This window comes from Neodiprion lecontei, chromosome 2 (genome assembly GCF_021901455.1).
Source record: "Neodiprion lecontei isolate iyNeoLeco1 chromosome 2, iyNeoLeco1.1, whole genome shotgun sequence".
NCBI classification, from domain to species: Eukaryota; Metazoa; Arthropoda; class Insecta; order Hymenoptera; family Diprionidae; genus Neodiprion; species Neodiprion lecontei.
Window position 1 is genome coordinate 22,761,476 of NC_060261.1, and position 20,676 is coordinate 22,782,151.

At 34.7% G+C, this 20,676-nt stretch overlaps 2 protein-coding genes and 1 long non-coding RNA gene across 5 annotated transcripts in view; 2 read left to right on the plus strand and 1 right to left on the minus strand.

Annotated features, from left to right (window-relative positions):
• The first annotated feature begins 349 nt into the window (after positions 1-349).
• On the plus strand, positions 350-17,260 carry LOC107226257 (WASH complex subunit 5). 3 transcript variants are annotated; one of them, XM_015667015.2, is made up of 17 exons: positions 350-565; positions 806-896; positions 988-1,179; positions 2,185-2,399; positions 2,483-2,849; positions 2,938-3,213; positions 3,900-4,125; positions 4,189-4,424; positions 6,096-6,347; positions 6,408-6,590; positions 6,685-6,804; positions 6,896-7,071; positions 7,184-7,446; positions 7,554-7,728; positions 7,877-8,097; positions 9,378-9,531; positions 16,868-17,260. In XM_015667015.2, the coding sequence occupies exons 1-17, from the start codon at positions 444-446 to the stop codon at positions 17,019-17,021; spliced, it is 3,423 nt and encodes a 1,140-aa protein (XP_015522501.1). In that variant the 5' UTR covers positions 350-443; the 3' UTR covers positions 17,022-17,260. The 3 variants fall into 3 exon arrangements, with proteins under 3 accessions (XP_015522501.1, XP_046587016.1, XP_046587017.1); XM_046731060.1 differs by having other exon boundaries at positions 2,944-3,213; XM_046731061.1 differs by lacking the exon at positions 6,685-6,804.
• On the minus strand, positions 4,428-5,198 carry LOC124292830. The gene is made up of 2 exons (XR_006902765.1): positions 4,760-5,198; positions 4,428-4,501 (listed from the first exon to the last, which is right to left on the minus strand). It is a non-coding gene; the product is annotated as an uncharacterized LOC124292830 (long non-coding RNA).
• A 50-nt stretch (positions 17,261-17,310) lies between the features above and the next one.
• The window catches only part of LOC107226256, a 67,294-nt gene continuing 63,928 nt past the window's right edge, over positions 17,311-20,676 (plus strand). The window contains exons 1-3 of the mRNA XM_046731062.1: positions 17,311-17,589; positions 18,668-18,745; positions 18,859-18,953. Coding sequence (XP_046587018.1) covers positions 17,329-17,589; positions 18,668-18,745; positions 18,859-18,953 — 434 coding nt within the window. The 5' untranslated portion in view covers positions 17,311-17,328. The remainder of the gene's footprint in view (positions 17,590-18,667; positions 18,746-18,858; positions 18,954-20,676) is intronic.

A 20,676-nucleotide genomic window follows, 5' to 3' on the forward strand; every position in this document is an offset into this window, starting at 1 on the left:
AAGAGATAATTTAAAAGGTCAGCAAATCTAAAGGGATTCCAAATTCTTAGGTAAAGATCTTAGTACTAATAAAACAGCAATCAAAATTTGAAGTAAGTGCACGTGATTTTGAAAATAAATCAGCAAAATGCAAAATTTGTTAGCTGAAAAATCTCGCAACGTCGGCTAAGTTCATTTTGACGTTGAATTTGAGACATGAGTCGGTAAGTTATAATTAAGGTTATAATTAATGTATTTGAATATCCCGAGGTATATTAATAGGTCGCTAATAAGGCGGACAGTTTGCATCTATAACGCCTGCAACAATGCAATCATGCTCACGCACTCTATCCGACTTTGCTGCAATGAGTCCGCAAAGCAGAAAACTAATGTTTTGACGTGGTCTATTTAATTGTAAGTGGAGTGTCTCGTCAAAAGGTTCAACAGATTAACCTGTCTCTAAAATGGGGGACTTTCTGGCATTGAATAACGGATGCGGCCAGAATATTTTACAGCTTGTTTCGCGTGGAAATGCTATTATAGCTGAATTGATGCGGCTAAAGGATTACGTGCCGCCAATTTTTAGGTTAGTATTCTCTGTTCGTTTATACCTCTTCATTCTCATATCGTCATTCTGCATATGCATGTAAAACGATATCACGATGGTCATGCTCATATGGAACACCTTCAGCAATTTCCAATTCACATAAATAATACATCCACATTAAGTTCTCACTGAGGTGTCAAACTGCAAATGAGGTATTCATTATTCTATAAACGTCCGTCAATCTCACTATCATAACTTGTCCCTTACACCAATTTATAGGCAGGCGGATCAACGTTACAGCCAAATCATCTTGGACTTCTCCTATTTCAAGGCTGCCGATGCGTATGAGCATAAAATAGAAAACGATTCTGTGAGTCAAAATTGTAATCGAAGCTATAGATGGATGTATTATATCAGAATATAATAGTTTACTCACTAACCAAATGGTCTGACAAACCCAGGTATCGCAGGAACTGGACGAAGAGATGCGTGATACATTTTCAGATATTCTGACTAGATTTTATTTGGCTTTTGAAAGCATTCACAAGTATGTTACCGATTTGAATGCTTTTACCGAAGAATTGGAGGATGGAATATACATACAGCAATCTATCGAAACAATAATGCTCAGTGAAGAAGGAAAGCAGTTGATGGTATGGACATATTGTATGTGTCTGGTCAGCTTTGTTTACTCGATATTAAGGAAGTTAATCAACCAAATATGCGGATAGTGGTCGCAAAAAAGGAGAGAATTTTATTTAAAAATATTTGCAAAAAAGATGCTTACTCATTAGAGATATAATGTAATTTAAGTTCCAATAGTCGTTAGCTTTCTGCTGTATTCCAAAGCAAGGTTATATTGCTGCATGAACTCAATTCTGAATATTATTTTTAAAACATATGTGATTTAATTTTGTCTGAAGCATATTTTCATGTGACATTTTGGAATGATGGAGGAATTATTCCTGGTGATTAAGAATGTTAATTCCAATGGATACTATGCTGAACAGCTTTCAGCTGTGTCAACTTTTTCAAACTGCGCTACAATTTTTTGAATGTGTTATGACTCGATTTGCAAACAACTTCACTTCATCAGATTATTATAGCATGTTCTTTTTTTGAAATTCTCTTCAGAACAAAGAAATCAAAAACGACTTTTTAAGCTATCCCACTTCAAAGAAATTTCCTGTTTACTAGAGAAGTCGGAGAATCTTTTGAGTGTCTAAAATTGATCATAGTTTGTAATAATATAACAATCTTTATACAAAATATTTATTCTGATCTCTTTTCTACAACTAAAATTCCATGATTTACTTGAGAAAAAAGTAGTAATTCATATATCGAATATGAAAGACGAAAGCAGGATTGCAGAAATTACTTTGAACTCACATCTGTTTCACATAGAAATATCTGATACAGTAAATTGTTGAAAGCAAAAGTTTCTGTTAATTCCGAATTTCACGAAACGAGCGATGTTTTTCATTCCTGGACGCAGTTGGTTGCCCGCAATAAACAGCCAGACAAAGATCAAGAATATAAAAATTCAAACCTTTCGTAATCCCTGATAAAAAATTTCAAAAACTATTTGCTTTCCCACTCATGATCGTACATGATGTAGCAAACTGAGCAATAATATTGAAATCGTCCTTGTATCGCAGTGTGAGGCAGTGTATTTGTACGGAGTCATGCTTTTGTTGGTTGATCTGCACTTCGAAGGACCAATTCGAGAACGGCTGCTTGTTTCCTACTACCGATACAATGTACAGCATATATCAACGACAAGGGTAGATGATGTTTGTGTCCTACTCAGATCAACAGGATTTAGCAATGCACCTTTCAAACGCCCTGCAAACTATCCGGAAGCATATTTTAAGTAATATTTTCCCTCTTTGATTTGAATTGAACATTCACAAAATTCTAGGTTAAAAACTCACAAAATAATTTTTTCGTATACAGACGAATTCCGCTCAACACTCTTCTTGTTGATCTCGTAATAAGTCGCCTTCGCTCGGACGAAATATACAATCAAAGTCTGGCTTTTCCTTATCCAGAACATCGGAGCATGGCGCTAGCCAGTCAGGCTGCTATGCTAGTCGTGGCTCTAGCCTTCAGCCCGTCTACGCTTCACTCTCAAACTTCGATAATGAGAGAAACAGTCGATAGATTTTTTCCGGATAATTGGGTGATCAGTATATACATGGGGCTAGTCCTGAACTTGTGGGACTGGTGGGAGCCATATAAAGCTGCAAAAAATGCTCTCAATAACACGTTTGAGGTTTCAAACGTGAAACAAATTGCTCAAAAGTATGGGCAGAAGTTAAAGGTATGCATACGATGTCTGTACGTTATTCTTCTAACAAAATTCAATGCTAACAAAAAATGTTGAGTAAGTTTCTACCTGTGATTTTCAGAAACAGGTAGCCGATACCAAAGAATTCCAATTAACCAAAAGAGTGGAGGAAAATGCAATCGGAAATACTGTCAAGCTTGTTCGTGACTGTAATGTTACTCTTCATTGGATCCTTCTCCACACCTCAATGCCTGGTATGTTCAGCGAAGGATCCAAACGATCGCGGAGTATCCGCCAACTCGTTATACAGGAATCCAAATACATCGCCATTGAATGTCTCTGGCTTTTGCTTAATACTGCTCAACTAGAGCAAGATGTTAAACAGATGTACAAACAGGTGAGACATGTTAATGGCGCGTATTATTTCAAATAATGGTTATTGAAGAAATGAAATATCTCAGTTATAATTTTCATCCTGCACTTTATTTTACACCAGTCTACTTCTACTTAGTGGAACATTCAGCATCTTTGAAATGTTGTACATTGTACAATAGAGTGAAGTGAAGTCAGATTGAAAATAAATTTCCCAAATAAACTAAGTAGGTGTGAAATGATATTTTAAAGGCATTCGAGGATAATGAAATTGTACGGAAGGATTTGCTAGGTCATATTTATTCTACTTGTGAATCTTTTCACTTTGAAGATGTCCAACTTTACAGTTTGTCTATTCGGTTTAAGCACAGCAGATGCTGGGGTTCTTAAGTAGATTTGTGGTTATAAACTCTGGCCTCGGCTTTTAAAAAATTGAAATATCCAGTAAATTCAATGTTCTTTTAGTGAGTATTAATTTTCTACACAGCATTATTTTATGCAATGCAAGGTGAGATTGAAGCGAATAGATATACTGCAGCTGGTGCCATTTCCTCCATCCATTTCCTTATACTTAGACACTGTAATACTAATGTAGAGTTTTAAAGAAAGCGCATCATGAAAAAATTAGTTGCCTTAACTGCTTTGTCAGATAGTCACTTTGTTATCTTTACATTTTGTTTTAATACTAACTATACTTGAACACCTACGCAGCTGCTGACTGACAAAGAAACAATTTGGACTCGTCACAAAGAGATTTGCGTTGAACGTATTTCTGGTTTGGCAGAAGTGTTCAGTGGAAACAGGCCGCTAGATGGGGTAGAAAAGAACGAATGCTTGCAGATATGGTTCAAAGAGATAGGAAAACACGTTGATTCCCTACAGCAAGACGAGGGAAGAAAGATAGTGCAGCTGTTTCAGGCCCTGGAAGAAGTTCAAGGCAAGTTGATTGTCTATGGTTTTTTGTTAATTGTTCAGAGATTGTTGTAACATAAACTTACAGAGTTTCATCAATTGGAGCATAATCTACATATATCTCAGTACCTCGCTGACACTCGTGATATACTGCAGCGTATGCTTCGCACCAGTAGCATAACTGAGGATGTAATGATCGCCTTAAACATCGTAACAGACTGTAGCTACGCATGGAACATTATGGAGTCTTTCATAAGCATCATGCAGGAGTGTATTAAAAAGGATCCACCGATGGTTACCAAATTGAAACCCCTTTTTTCGAAGGTATTATTCTCACTTCCTGATATTGCTCAATACTCATTTTATTAGTAAAAAATGGTAATATTTCGCATTGATAATTTCTAAAAAAAAATCGTAAAAACGTTGTGAATTATGTCCACTGAAAATTGACACACACACGGTCAAAAAGTAAGAACCATGTTATTGGTGAAATGAGGTTTTTTTTCTTAACCTTGAATCCATATCTCAACTGCAGTTCCCATTGAGTTCAATTATTTTTTAACTTCTTGTCAAAAATTCCACATTTTCTATTTACTGTTTACTGATACAGTAAAACCTCATTTAAACGTTAAGCACTTGTACGTTTTTCTTGTTTATACCTTAAATTTTTCTTCGTCGAGGCCATTTGTGCCTATGAACCATGTGAAAATATCTCACTTGCAGGTTTCTCGTTTAACGTTTGGCACATATACTCTACGTTAACCGTCTCATAGCACTGTTCTCTAACTGTTAAACATTATTGCAGCTGATTTTTAAGTCCAGTCTTTCGATTTGATGTTTGCCTACCGCTAATTAACGCACGCGTTTTGATATTTCGTGTTCTTATCTACTGCTGGATGACGCAGGTTGACCTATGTGGCTATTGCTATCCCAAAGACGTTTTGGCAAGTTCAGGTCAGCACCATATCTACGGAGAGATAATTTTTACTTACCGTCACTATATTAACTTTAACCATTCGACAACTAACTTATTTTTTGGATTATGAAGAACACTCTGGTTCAAAATGACCCTGTTCCATTTTTGACGTGTTACCTGTCGAATGTATGAGTCCAATCTACCTCAAAAAATTCAGAGATGTAATTTCACTATCTTAGAATGTGATCGTGTAGTTTGTATGTATAAATATAAGTCATAAATACGAGAAAAAATCTGGAAGAGGAAAATTTTTGAGAAGAATTACAGTTTTAGAAGAAAAAGGTACAAGTTAGACCAGCGCAGTATGTTTTTGAATGTTTAAGCTAGCTGTGAAATGCTCGAACTAACTCTAATTAGTCACTTGGGGTGAATATCACCAAACACATTATTCAAACTTCTCGTAGAGTCCTTTAGTATCATAACTTTGCCGATGTTTTACAATATTTAAACAATCAATTGTGATTGGGAAAAACTAAGAGATCTTTTTCTGCGACCCTTAATCAATACCTGGATATTTTTATTAGATTTTTAGAACTCATTGTTGAAGCAGGATATCACTTTTGGAGCTAGGGTGAATTTCAGCCTGTGTGACTGTTATGCGATTTTACTGAAGTGTTACCAATTAGTGTTAATAATATTAGTTGGCAACATTACATGACCGAATAATATTTATAAAACCACTGGAAATCATGAATTTTTCATCTGCTAATCATGAAGGTTTGAAACATTTAGATATTTCGCTTCAACGTTATTCGCACTTATACGTAAATATTGCCATATCCCTTGAAAAACGTATAACTGAAGTTTCACTGTATTTGAAAACAATGAACTATTTAAGATCAATACTTACATGAAGGAAAAGAAGTGAAAAGTTCAGGTACACACAATATATATAAGGGGTACGATTAGGTACATACTTGATATATTTTTAAGACAAGGACTAGTGTGAAATATCATAAAATAATCAAATTAATTAAACGAAAGCAAAAAAATTGTTATGAGAATATTACTCCTTGCAGATGGCATCTGCATTGGAAACTCCACTACTACGTATAAATCAAGCTCACAGTTCAGATTTGTCTTCAGTATCACAGCATTACAGTAGAGAATTGGAAGTATTTGCCCGACATGTTCTTCAAGTTATTCCAGAAACAGTGTTTGGCCTACTTGCACAGATTGTCGATTTGGAAACCAATCATCTCAAAGAGATACCTTTGCGATTAAGCAAGGATAAACTGAGAGAATACGCACAGTTGGATGACAGGCTCAAGGTACAAAAATTAAATTGTCCTCATCATGATCTCCTTATTAAGTCCCCTTTATTGCTACAGGTAGCTAAGTTAACGTACACTGTATCAGTTTTTACGGAAGGGGTGCTTGCCCTAAAGAGTGTTTCATTGGGTATTCTTCTGGTCGATTCTCACCAGCTACTTGAAGACGGAATAAGGCAAGAGCTTGTTGAAAAAATAACCCTTGCCTTGCACAGTGGCCTTACATTCGATGCAAAGTCAAAGGTAATTAAACAGTTTCATTTTTATTTTCCCAGATCTAAGTAGGATCAAAATTAATTTTTTACGACTTATTTTCTGATAATCTTGATTCTAAAAGACTAGTGAATTGCTCAAAAAATTGGAAGAGCTCGCGGTGGTAATAGACGGCTATCGCAGATCCTTCCAATACATTCAGGACTACATAAATATCAACAGTCTCAAGATATGGCAGGAAGAAGTGAGTCCAATATCTTGAATTGCGATGACACACTTTGCCCTATGTATTCAATCGTAATCGTAAATCGTAATATTAAAGATTTTTCTTGCAGATAACTTTTATAATAAATGATGCAGTTGAACAGGAATGTAAAGGGTTAATATGGGTACCGGGCAGGAGAAACTTGCGAAAGAATAAAATAAACAGTCTGCTAGTATCAAACGATTCCAACTCTATCAATTTCATGGGAAGAATTGTACGCGAATTACTACGCGTTACCGATCCAAAGTAAGTTTGAAACAATTTCAGAGATACAGGTATTCGACATTGTAACTAATACGTATCAGTATTAATTATATAATTATAGGTTAATAAAAATATGTACGTATTATTCTATCAGGACCACTGTGTATATTGAACATACGATTGCATGGTACGATTTGAAGACCCAGACGGAGGTTTTGAATCATAAAATCTTCTCCGGCATATTAAAAGCAATGGGAATACCTGGTTTAACTGGATTAGATAAGCTGATATCCTTTTTGGCATTTACCGAGATTGAAAAGTGTATAAACTACTTAGAAAAAGGATTTCAAGATAAAGTTTGGATCGATGTGTTCAACGAATTTAACAACATCACAGAGAATACAGATACACCAAAAGGTGAGATATTCATATTTTTTACACCTGTGCTCCTGTTAAACTGAGTATATATTCCAAAATTTTTCAACCATTTACACAATAGCTGATATTTCTTTTTTTATTTTAAGGGAAACACTATCAGACGATTTCATCACGCTGCGCGAAGACTTGGCCGCCAATGCTAGATTGGGTTTTGAAAATCGGACACATGCAAATGCTGCGTAAAAAAATAGCTTATGAATTAAACATTGCTTGCAAATTCAATGCCAAACAAGTAGAAATGTCATTGAGGACATTCAACAAGTATGTCCGTTATGTTAAATTACTTGAATGGTTCACAACATCTACGTGTTTCTCGTACACATTCTCCTAAAAAAATATGTGACTATTATTATTAATCTTCGGCATGAGGAGGAAAAACATATATAATAACATATTTGGCTTATTGCAGCGCAATTATATCGGAAATATGCAGTAATCGTGACTGGGATCAGCAGGACCCAGTGCGTAAAGATCTTTTGTGTAATTTGAGCACCAGATTGAATTGGGCAGGCATGAATGATCCGTATGAGAAACAATACGTTAATGCTAAGAAAACCAACAACATTGAGATGATAATATTTTTACTCACTGTATCGCAGCTGCCGAAAATTTACTATTCCAGAAAACTTGGTAAGTACACGGTACTAATTGCACGTAAACAATTTATTTCGTTGTCATTATATATGGAAAACTACACCTATTTTTTATTGCAAGCTTGGATCTATTCGAATAAAATCAGGAATATTTACCGCTTGAATGTAACCTTTATTTCGTATCCGTAAGGGATTACATATTTTCTATAATTAAAAAAAAAATATAATCAAAAATTATTTTAATCAATCTTGAGGTATGTGAGAGAACAATATTTGAACTATGTTTCATAAACTTTTTATCCAAAAATGTTGAAAATTCAGTCGTTCTGAACTGGTTTTCGGAAACCCAGTATTTCCGCGGTGGACACGACAGTTTCTGCTTGCTTCATCCGAAATCAAAAAAATATAATATTTTCTGTTAGTAAGTGAGTATTGCTAGTGAATGAACGAAGGATTTTAAAAATGAAATTTGAATTTCTGGCAGAGCTTTTTGCAAAAAAGTGCGATCTTCGGTACACTTTACACCATGTATTGCTTTATAAAATAAGTTGTCATCGAAAAAAAAAATCCTTCGTTCATTCACTAGCTATACTCATTAACCAACAGAAAACATTTAGTTTTTTGATTTCGGATAAAGCTAGAAGGAGTTATCGTGTCGACCGCAGAAATACTGGCTCTCCGGAAATCAGTTCAGAAAGACTGAATTTTAATATTTTTGGATAAAAGTTTTACAAAATTTAGTGCAAATATTGTTCTTTCATAGACCTGAAGTTAGATGAAAATAATTCTTTTACTACATCAAAAAAAAATTATATAAAAAACGAATTTTTTTAAAGTTCAAGCCCCATGCAACTACTTGGGGGGAGGGACTCTGCAAAAATTTTGATCGTAGTGAGTTTTTCATTTTTGACATGATTAAAAAAGATGTTATCTGGTTGGAATGAATTTTTGATCACATTTTTAGTAATTTCAGATTCGGAAATCTCAGTGTTATCGAAATTTCACCTGACTCTCCCCTCAAGTTAGCAATTAGATGAATAGGTTATTCTAAGAAATTGAGAATATGATCATTGGGATGAACAGTTTCTGAATTTGTTTTCGAATTTTTTGTCCAATAAAATTCCTGGTTTGTTACAAATTTTGAATACAGTTTTCAATTATGATTCATTGTCTTACTGAGTCAATGCATTGTCAGAATATTTTATACAAAAAAAGAAATATAAGTAAAATGGAGATGAATACATAAATAAATAGAATACCTGAAATACACACCTATCGTTAATTGTAAAAGTGATTCACTTTTGTTACTTTACTCAGCTAGTCTTTTGAGCAAAAAGGCTCAAGATCCCGTTGATGCAGTCGTTTTCGTCATAGGAGTTCAGACCATACTACATCAATGTAATGCTGCCGCAAAAGAGGATTATGTATCACATCTTTGCCAATATATCCTGTCCTTTGAGATCAGCGATGGGTAAGTACTTTTCTTCGTCATTACACTCATAACTCAATTGGTGATTTACGTATCTAAATATTGAAATGATGTTTTAAAACTTATTCTCACCAAAATATTCAAAATACACTTGGTTTGACACGATAAGTGACTCTCAAAAAATGCTATCGTTATTTTTTCCAACTTGATCGTGAACTGTGTAATGATTTTTTTAATAACTTCTCGGAGATTCGTGCTTTCCATAAGGCTACTCGGTGGAAATGTATATATGTATATTAGGGTACTTTTTTTCGGACTATTTTTTTTTTGGAGTGTACTCCTTAAGAAACGATTTGAGTTATAGAACCCGGTACGGAAATTATGTGAGGAGTAAAATCAGGTGTAACACGAAAACTTGAGGCGTCATAGAAAGAGACAAACATATATATTGAACGTGCAAAAGAATGAGATGGAATACATTACACAGCGTATCCTATACTCGGAGTCTCCTGTTTGTGCGGTGCTTCGTAGTCTCACTGTGTAGTTCACTACCTCTGGTCTGAGAGTTGAATGTGTGCGTATGTTTGACGTGTGTGTTGTGTGCCTGCGTATGAATTTATAAGACGTGACGTTATCACGTCAAAATATTTGAAAATATGGGAGAAATTGATTTAGATGATAATGAAGAAGAATCCGAAAAACACATCGATGCGGTTAATTGGTAAGCTTATCGTTTACATTTATGAATAATATACATTTAAAATACGAACAACTAGATCTTTTATTTAGTGGTTTTATTATTTTTGATTAATTGGTTTAATATATTTTATTCAACGCATGCCCGATTCTAGCGCTTTCTCATGTCTGCAAAGTAAACCTCTAAGTGGCTGTTTATCGACCGGCGCTTAATAATATTAAAAAATCAAAGTAGATTTCGTCGTCTTCCACCGAGGTCGTATAATAGTGCTATTATAGGGGCAGTAGGAATAGCTTTAAATTTACGTGCGTCCAATAATGGAGACTGGTCGGTTATCTGCGCTCTACAATTACCATACAAGCAAGTTCAATTTCCTGTAATTTTTACCAAGAGTGTTTGTAGAACGGTTAGTATAATAAAAACTAATCAGTGTTATTATCAAGGTGCACTATTTGATTTAAATAATATTATATTTAATAGTAATTGAAGTAACCTGTTAATTATTAAACTTACTCTATTAAGTCCTAAAGAAATCTAGACGTTTGCGCCGTGACGCTAAACAGCCACGGACTTTACTTTGCAGATTATAAGAAATCGCTAAAATCGGGCATTTATTGAATAAAATACAGTTCACAGTAGCGCACTTAGGTAGTCATTATCCGGCCAGGACAATTGTTTTAGCACTCATCTCCGGGTTACATGCACGGGCCTTAGGCTAAAAACATTGCCCTGGCCACATAATGACTACCTTAGTACGCTAACTGTGAAACATACTATTATATTTATATATTATTTTCATTACGTATATTAACCCTTAGCGGCACACATGTTTCCTTACTTACTGTCGACTTGAATTTTGTACTCGAGAGTTTTTGGGGTCGCTGATTATGAATCTGCACTCAAAATTTGAAAATTCAAGATGGCGGATTTAATATGGCAGACCAAAAGTGCAAAAACTCGTTTGACGAGAGCGAAAGTTCGTACTTGGGGGTTTTCAGAGTCGCTGATTACGAATCCGCACTCAAAAGTTGGAAATTCGAAATGGTGGATCCAATATGGCGGACCAAAACGCAAAAAGTCGTTTGACGAGAGCGAAAGTTCGTACTGAGGGGTTTTTGCGGTCACTTATTACGAATATGCACTCAAAATTTGGAAATTTTTGAAGTAATATAAATAATCCGAATAATTACAGATACATGTTTGTTTCTCTTATCACTTTGCAAGATGCGTTCATTTACCCTCCTTTCTATTCAATATATATCACAATCATCGGTCGTAAGGAGTAAACTCCAGTCGTGCATCGGAACTGACACACACACTTTTTTTTATTAAATTTTATAATTAAATTTCCTACAAATGTTCTATAAAAATTTTTTTTTTAAATTAACCTGTGGGTTGAGCTATCAATAAAATAACAAGAAGAAAACAAGAAATTTTGACAAAATTTGACTTTATTGATCTGTACTGCCTCACCGGTGTAAGTTACAGTTAAGTCGTAATGGGCACGTTTGTGGAGCGCTTAAGCCTGAGTAATTTCCAAGTTCGGGCGATATGATAGCACAAAATGCGGCCAAGTTATAGAAATTTGAAAAAAAAAAAATTTAATTTTACATGTAATTTAAATGAGAAATCTTCTCACGTTCTGGGAGAGTACTTAATACTAAAATTAAGGGCTCAAATTTTGAGGAAATTTTTTTTAAGCATTTCCAACAAAATTTCAGGTCGAGAGCGAAAAAAAAAATAGTCCCAAAAAAAAGCACCCTAATATATATATTAGTGTTTCAAAAAAAAATTAAGGGATTTTTCTTAACGCTACCTGATAAAATGCCTGTTTGGGACCTAAAAAATAGGCCGAGGAGCCAGGGGCCCCGTCAGCTGCCGGCAGGTGTGGATAAACTATCTCTCTGAGTGAGACTTTTTTGTCACACTTATTTAAAATCTTCATTCACGTCAGGGGGTTGTTAAAAACCGTTCAAACCGTCTGACAATTGACATATATTTTTTAAATTGTTTATTGAATATACCATAAAAATTTTAGGATGTCTAAAGTATATTTTTTGGGTATAGTAATTAAATAAATTCGGGGGGAGGGTCAGGTCATACTTTAAAACTCAAAATCTAGTCTGGGATTGTTATTTATATATTACAAAGCTACTAAAACAGAAGATCAAAAAAATTCAACTTGCCCAAAAGATATTTTTTGGGTTCATTTTTTTTCAAATCTAATAGGTTGCGCAGTAGCAAAATAACCACAAGACCTCTACCAGACCCACCATTCCAGATGCAGCCACAGTAATAGTGTTGTTTTTTTTATTATTTTAACGTGGGCAAAACACCTTCTCTAAATTTGTCATCAGCTCTTGGACTATTAGTGTTTCTGTTTCGAACGCTATGGCAGAAAAGTGGAAGTTATTATATTCTCTACGTGTTTCAAAGCATGTGGTATTTCTTTTACCTCGCAAACAATTTGGTGCAACTGATTTAAACAGTTACGCCTGCAAGCTCCGGTTAGATCAGCAAAGTATACATGGCATTCGATCGATGTAAATTTTTTGTTGGCTAGATTCATGTAACTCATTTTATGTGAAGTACCTAATTGTTTTTGTCAAAGAACACGCGACTTGGAGGAACAATACATAAAATTCGAATGAATTGATATTTAGTTGACTCAATTTCGGAAACACATCAAAAGGTTCATTTCGAATCAATACTTAATTTACTCTATTGCGATAAAAAAGACTTTTGTTGAATCAAGGGATTCGCTTGACTAAACCACTTTGACAAACTAACTAAATCAAAATTGTTGAATTGAAGTCATCGTATTCAGAACAATTAAGGGATACTAGATTGAATAGAATTCTTTTTCCTCCCTGCACGCTCGGGAATCGCGGGATTATTTGAATATGTATTATATTGTTGGTATATTTTTATTTTTAAGTTTAATAATTTGCAAAAGTTGCCCCCCGCCCCCCGATGGTGTCCAGGACACGTACCCAACTTGCCCCACCACGCACTGGTACGCCAGTGTATGTCACTGTTGTAGCCTTCGATTCGGCTGATCGTCGTCAATCAAGCATCGTAGATGGGTGCGTTTTTACGTCTCCTTTCTTCTTTCAACCCACTTATCCTTTTCTCGATCCATCTTTCTCTCTATCTCCCTTCATGCGACAAGGGGAATTATTCAATCAAAATAATCACATTTCACATTCGGCTGATGATCCTCAATCAAGGTTCGTAGATGGTTGCTTTGTTACATTTCCTTTCTTCCTTGAATTCGCAATCATCATCTCCGTTTTCCCGAATTTTATGTACACAATAGACAGACCTTCAGCGTAATAAATTCACGATAAAAAAACATTATTTTTTCCTTAATTTTTCTTTTTTACTATGGTACTTTTTATGATAGTAAAATTGTGAAACTATTATTTTTACAATAATACGATTTCTCTGATAAGATTCTTCGGTAACTCGTATTTTTTCAAATTTTCTTAACGGTACGCCGTAGTTAACAAAGAAGAAAACCACATTTTTTTTGTATAAAAACTGAATTATTGAACAAGTTTTCGTCGTATTATTTCAAATTGTATTCTGTTCTTTCTAAATATTTGGTATATATATCTCACTATCTATAAAAAGATCTTGTTGAGTTCATAATCTTAGCTTTTGAAAGACGCATGAAGTTTGCATTTATTCACGGTACTCTAATATAGTTTACGAAATGAAGAGCTATTTTCATTTATTATCGTGGTCCAGATCACCGGGAAGGTGGTTTCCGTCGTCCAGGACCAGCGCTCCGTGGTATTCGAAAGTCTTGTAGTTCCTCTTCATGGTTTTCGGAGTCTAGATCCTGCGCTCCGTAGTTTCACGCATATACCGTGTCTGCATAGGGTTTCCTCTTAGTGACTTTGAAAACAAAGTTTTCGACGGCATATATTAATACTATAATTCAGACTACTGTAAAGATTGATAAATGTTTTTATCCAAATGTCCAGATAAAAGCGGATACGACATTTTTGATCCGTGCCTATCGTAAATTTTGTTGAACAGATAATGATATATTCGGGTGGATTCAAAATTTTCCTGTCCGTCTCTGTTTTAAATTTTGATCGACAATACAGAATGAGGACAAGTGGACGTATGGATTTGGGATTATCTAATGATCGCCAATCACGCTTCGATGGTTTCTTTTTTCGGTCCTTAGTTCTTCCTTTATTTACTACCTTTCTCTCTGTATCTTCGTCTGCCTCTCTTCGTCTCTCTGTCACTTCAGAGATCTGCACAACGCATTACCATAGACTCACTGCTTCCCCGCCTCGTGAATGGCTTTTGTTTGATAGAAAACGTAATTTATAAATAATCTATTAATCCCTTTAAAATCGTAAACGCAATATACTTACTAATTTTATCCAGGCGATCCACCAATTATCGAATTCAGAAAATCTAACTCTACTCAATCTTTTGCAGATATTACATTCTAGACCAGAAAAATCATTATAAAAACTTGACTTTGGAGTTTGATCATTGAAATCACTGATCTTATTCGCGGTTCCTTTACAATGGCTGAATGTTACGAAAAAAATCGAAATGTTACCGAAACTAAGTTGGAAGTACTAGGTTACCAAACAAATACAATTCGAATATAATTAACGAGAAAATGATAGCTAAATGCTTTTTTGTGGTAGTATAATTTACTTCCTGTTTTGATAAGCATCTACCTTTCATTGAGATCAGAAATTTCTCGCACATTTTATTGACTGGTAGAGCAGTTTCTTTGGGCCACAGTCACTTGCATCAGTTGTCAATTAGTCCAGTCAATCCGTGCTCAAAAAGGGGGTAACCGTGCACTTTGGGTAGGCAACGATTTTTTTTTTTTTTTTGTATCGTAAGGTCAGCCGTGAGTGTAAAACCGTGTTTTCGGGACGGGGGGTGTTGTCATTCAGCCGCCATCTTGAAATTAAGCGTGTAATTCTTTTTTCGATATAAAAAAGCTAAAAAGCATTTTTACTGTAGGATTTCAAATTTCTGAGTTATCTCACCTTACAGTACTTCGTCTCCTTATTTATCGCATTTTTCTGCTCATAATATGTTTATTATTGATTTTAGATAAAAAAATTATAAAATAAAGTTATAAATAATTGTATAAGCTACAAAAATGCTCTTTACAAAATTTTTGTCAGCCTCACGGTTCCGGAGATATATCGCAAAAAGAATTACACCCTTAATTTCAAGATGGCGGCCGAATGACAACACCCCCCCGTCCCGAAAACTCGGTTTTACACTCACGGCTGACCTTACGATATATAAAAAAAAAAAAAATCGTTGCCTACCCAAAATGCACGGTCAAAAATTATACACAAAATATTTATTGACAATTTCAAAAATTCGCCATTCTATAAGAGAAAGCAGTAAGGGTTTGGAAAGTCTTATAAATCATCTTGCTTTCGACTTGAGCAAGAATTACCGATGTACATATTTTAGTCCAGTCAATCCGTGATTTTTGAATTTAAATTTTTTGAAAAATAATTTTTGAATCACGGATTAACTGGACTAAAATATGTACATCGGTAATTCTTGCTCAAGTCGAAAGCAAGATGATTTATAAGACTTTCCAAACCCTTACTGCTTTCTGTTATAGAATGGCGAATTTTTGAAATTGTCAATAAATATTTTGTGTATAATTCTAAATTACAGAGGAATAACTTACATTATTTGGACAGACTCTTAGTGATACATAAAGTATTCGGTAGAGAAGTGTCACGAAAATTTTGAAACTTCTACATTTGCGGTTGCGTATATCCTGCACTCCGAATCGATTTGATTGCAATTTAGGAAACAAAATGTACTGTTCAATGAAAATTCGATACAATTTTGTTGATTCGGTGGAAGTTCGAACTACTAAAAACATTTACAATTCTGAGAATTTTCCACCAATTTTTATAAAATTTGATACACGAACTTTCGTTTTCAATGTAGGTGTATTTGTTTCTTTGTCGGTATCATTCGCCACTTGGAAATTTTACACGTACGATAGTTTACCCGGGTCTCTCCTGTTCGAACATCTGATAAACTAAACCGAGTTATTGAGGACTAACATCGCCTGGAATTTGCCTGGATACGAAATATCTATTTTCATTCGGAGTATGCGAAAATATATTTTTGAATTTCAGGACAAAATTGAAGATTCTCAAAACACGCTATTTTTGATTTTCAAATTCTTTAAAAAAAACACCGAGAAGGAACCGCAAATTTTCACCCTTGAATCAACATGAGACGAAATTTATTTGATTTATTATTATTTCTCAAACAGAATTTACACATATTGTAGTTGAATTTATTTTTGACCGTCATGATTGTAATTGCACTGACTTCGAATCTCGCGTTTTTCTTCCTCCATCCTTTCATGCCACAAGGGGAGTGAATTAATCATATTCATCACATTCCACTCCATTTAGACGAAGATTTTATACTGGGGTATACAAACTATACAACTTCAAAAGCAATTTATGCTATTAATAACGACCAATCGTTTTGTAATATTCTAACGAACTTATGAAGATATAAGTATGAATGATTATTTTGATATAATGTCGACGATCCGTACATTTCACTTACCAGATTATAAAAAGTTACATACCTATGCTCCTGTTGTTACATACAATATTCATTGTATCGAATTTACAGTTCGAAGAACGCTCAAATCCTGGAGGAAGAAGGTATCACCGGACTGAACTACTTAGAGGAGTTCGTAAAGTACTCCAATTTACCAAAGTCAGCTATACTGAAGCACATTCCGCTCATTCTCTTGGATCAGTATCACACGAAGACTATGAAGTAGATTACGTATAGATCTTTAACTGAATGCGAATTTATCCAAATATTATTGTACAGAGGTGTAAAAAGTTTCCGATGAGAATAAGATCTTAGAAAATAATTATACACGTGTACAGTATAGACATATACATATATCGACCCATATTTGTGCAAAATCACGCATATGTGTAATTCGCATTAGAATGATGATGCTAATGCGATCAGTCGAGCTGGAACAATAAACGTGTTGCTAACAGTTCCTAAGGCTGTTGGTCTTATATAAAACGCAGTACCCATCCTTGAACCAACTTTTAACGTTCTAATGCCGCACTATGACAAGGGGAGTAGTTTTTCTCGTCTGTATTCCAACCTCTAGTCACGAGCACGAGTTGATTTACGGTGTTCCTATCGAACGGGGAAAACCTATTAATCCGAAACAGTGCAGTACCCTGTCACAACCAAAACTTGACCTGGATCTAAGGCACAAGAAAAGTCCCAAGGATCTTCCGTCATTAATCAGTAAATCGAGAGCTGATGTACATGGTGAAGCCATCAGGAATACCTCTGAAAATGAGTTCATTTCAATGGAAACGGTAAGTGACACAGCTTTTACTCTTTATTACACTCGTGATTACCATTGTTACACGTTACATTTCAATCTAGAGGAATGGTGAAATATCTGGGAAAAATATGTTTCGTAAAAAAATGTGTTAGATGAAAGTCTTAGGGTTTTGAGGAAAGCATAAGATTGTGCTACCAACAACCTTCTTATTGAATTTTTCAATCAGTCAAAGAATTTTGTTGCGATATGGAATGAAAAAGAATGAAGCTTCCCCCTTGAAACAGAAAGTATTCCGAGAATAATTTTTATTCTATGTGCTCACTTCCATAGCCATTGAATAGATCATAAGTAACGTGTTTTTGAATACTGATTGATTCAGAGCTGTATTTATTAAATACTAAAATTAGTACTACGAGTGCGGATTTGCGTCAGGGCAAAATTACCATTTTTTGGGAAAAGTCTGGAAAAGTCAGTAAATTTGCTCTGGCTTTGAGTCAAATGAAAAAAAAGCAAAATAAAATTTTACTTTCAGTTTCAAAAACTCAGAAGTTATGGTGCTTGGTTTCAGAGTTGAGGAGTAACGCCAAATTCCAAATTCGAAATAAGCGAAAATCGATTCTTATCGTTGATCACCCTACATTTCAGTACAATAGCGGTAATTAAAGCCTCAAACTGAAGATTTCACGTCATTTGGTACAAAGATAAATGCCCTCATTTCCCTGTTTCATTTACCAGTAAAATATGTTTGTAACCTCTTCAAACTGAAAAGAACCTTAACTTTAAAGTTATTAAACTTAGTAGCAAAAAATTTTTTTCCATTGGTCTCAAAATCAGCCCTGATCTTATGTAATAAAACCAAAAGTTTTCTTATTAAACAATCCAATTGTACGGCGGCCTTCACGGCACCTTATTGCATTCACTAATAAGTAAGAAAGTTTCTACTGGCGTCAGCTTGTGTCGCCTTCCATAGTGTAAAAATAGTGTCAGAAGTATTTATGTATGAAACCTATTTTTTCCCGAGATATTTGGCCATTCCATTTAACACGGGACAACCACATGTAACTCTTCATTTAAGTTGTACGGCACTAGCTCATTCTAAACGCTTTCAGGTTTTAGACGAGCTTTTGAAACGACTGAAAGTAGAACACGTCGTTTGGTGCAAGGATAAAGGAAATTTGTATTACGAGGTGAATAGGTATTTTTTACTATTTATTCTGTTATTTGAATGGAAATAGACTCAGAAAAAAAATGACGGTAAGGTATCAGCTTCTTATATCCTTCTTTTAATCAATGTACGCAGGTTATTTTTCCCATTCCATCTGGTGATCCTTGCGAAAATTGTTTGCATTCTTTGACTGAGCTTGGGATTGGAGTGAAGATGAATTCCATAGTAAGGTAAACCAGAAGAAGTTGATAGAATTCGTGATTTACTCCTTCGGTGTCAGTAGTCTCATCTGACATAAAAAATCGTCGTGTCCCTACTACTAGGCATCACACCATACGATGCACATCGTTTTTCCGCGATTTCAATGAGAATTGGTATTTGCACATTTCTTAGGTCAGGGATAACGAATTTGAGGTCACATTTACAACATTCAAAATGCTACAACAAATATAGACGTTTTTTTTCAATATCAAATTTTTTTAGTTGAGGATTTTAATCCTGTTCTGGTACTCGCAGATATTTCACAACGTAAATTATAAATTTAAAGCCTGACTTCCAAATCAGCTAAATTTTGAAATAAATATACGTTAAAAATTTGAAGTCCGGTGAATTTTTATATATTGCATTGTATGGGCACATTGCAGTTGCTACTTTAGATGTCTCAAATTTGTATTCAAAATTCCTTCAACGCTTGAAAAATCCGTAGTGTACTGTGTTCCAGTAAAGTTTTAACAAGTTTTCAGATTTTGCATTTTTTAGAATTACATTACATGATTTCACCATTTTGAAATGAAATTTGGCATCAAGTTCTTAATTCGCGGTTCAAATGACGTAGAGTGTCTTAGAGGCACCAGATTTCATCAAAATGCGATAACTTTTACCTCGTGTTGACAGTGGAATTCCGTTTACCACCGAAAGGGTTAAGGTTGAGGTACAGCTTGGACAATCAAAAATCATACCTATTTTTAGGAGTTTTTGTAGACGAAAATGAAAACACTTACAGCAATTTGAGTTTGAAGGCTTTGTGATTTATAGTTTGAAGAACATTTAAAAAAAAAATTATTCAACTTAATAACAAAATGGCGGTATGGCGCATATAACTAGCAAACGACTTCGAATTCGAGAGCTTTTGTGGCGCATCTCCTGTCATTACTTTCTAACTTGTAACAGATAGAAAAAAAATTTTTGAGTCAAAAACACTTTTTCGAACTTTCTTCAAATATATACGATTATTAACACAAACTTTCATTTTTCGACCAAAATGAGTGTATTTTTGTAAAAAAAGAATTGAACTGAAATTCAAAAATCTAACCCCGAGCTTAAATCGATAAAGTTTTAATCTTTCGTCACTTGCGCTATGAGCGTGATGACGCCCTTTAGACAAAAATCGCAATGTATATAACTATATGGGTCATTGTGACTTCATTTTTTACCAATTCTCTCTTTGAAATGTTTACAATCGCTAGATATACTTTAATTTAATAACTATTAATTTAATGTATAAGAAGAGTATATTTATATATTCAACAAGATCGTGAAAAAGCGGCACAGTGCTCACTATAGCGAGTTGAATCGTCGATTCACTTTTTCCCACCACCCGGCCAAACTTGACTCAGAACCTCTCAACTGACAGTAAAAATGGCCGATACATGCAGGGTGTTTACATAGTCTTGGATTTAAAGGTGAGTGTATTCGATATATTTCTTTTCAAAATGAACGATTAAGCTATTGAATATAAATATTTGATTCCTATATGGTGTCGTGGCAACGTCACGTTTCATTTAACATGGGCGGTACAGTGTTCGCCGCGCGATGAAATTCGACCAGCAAACAAGCGCGAATAATGATAGGTAAAAGAATGCGTCAAAATTTCAAGTCGATCGGATAAAACTTAATCGAGGAATCTGCGCCACTGGATTAAAAACGTGGTCTCACGCTACTTATATACACCAT

Excerpts from the sequence above, each read along its gene's own strand:
- LOC107226257 (XM_015667015.2), top strand. The coding sequence starts at position 444 with ATGGGGGACTTTCTGGCATTGAATAACGGATGCGGCCAGAATATTTTA. Across the intron at positions 3,214-3,899 it reads TTAAACAGATGTACAAACAG|CTGCTGACTGACAAAGAAAC; the intron begins GTGAGACATGTT and ends ACACCTACGCAG. Across the intron at positions 7,072-7,183 it reads CTACGCGTTACCGATCCAAA|GACCACTGTGTATATTGAAC; the intron begins GTAAGTTTGAAA and ends TTATTCTATCAG.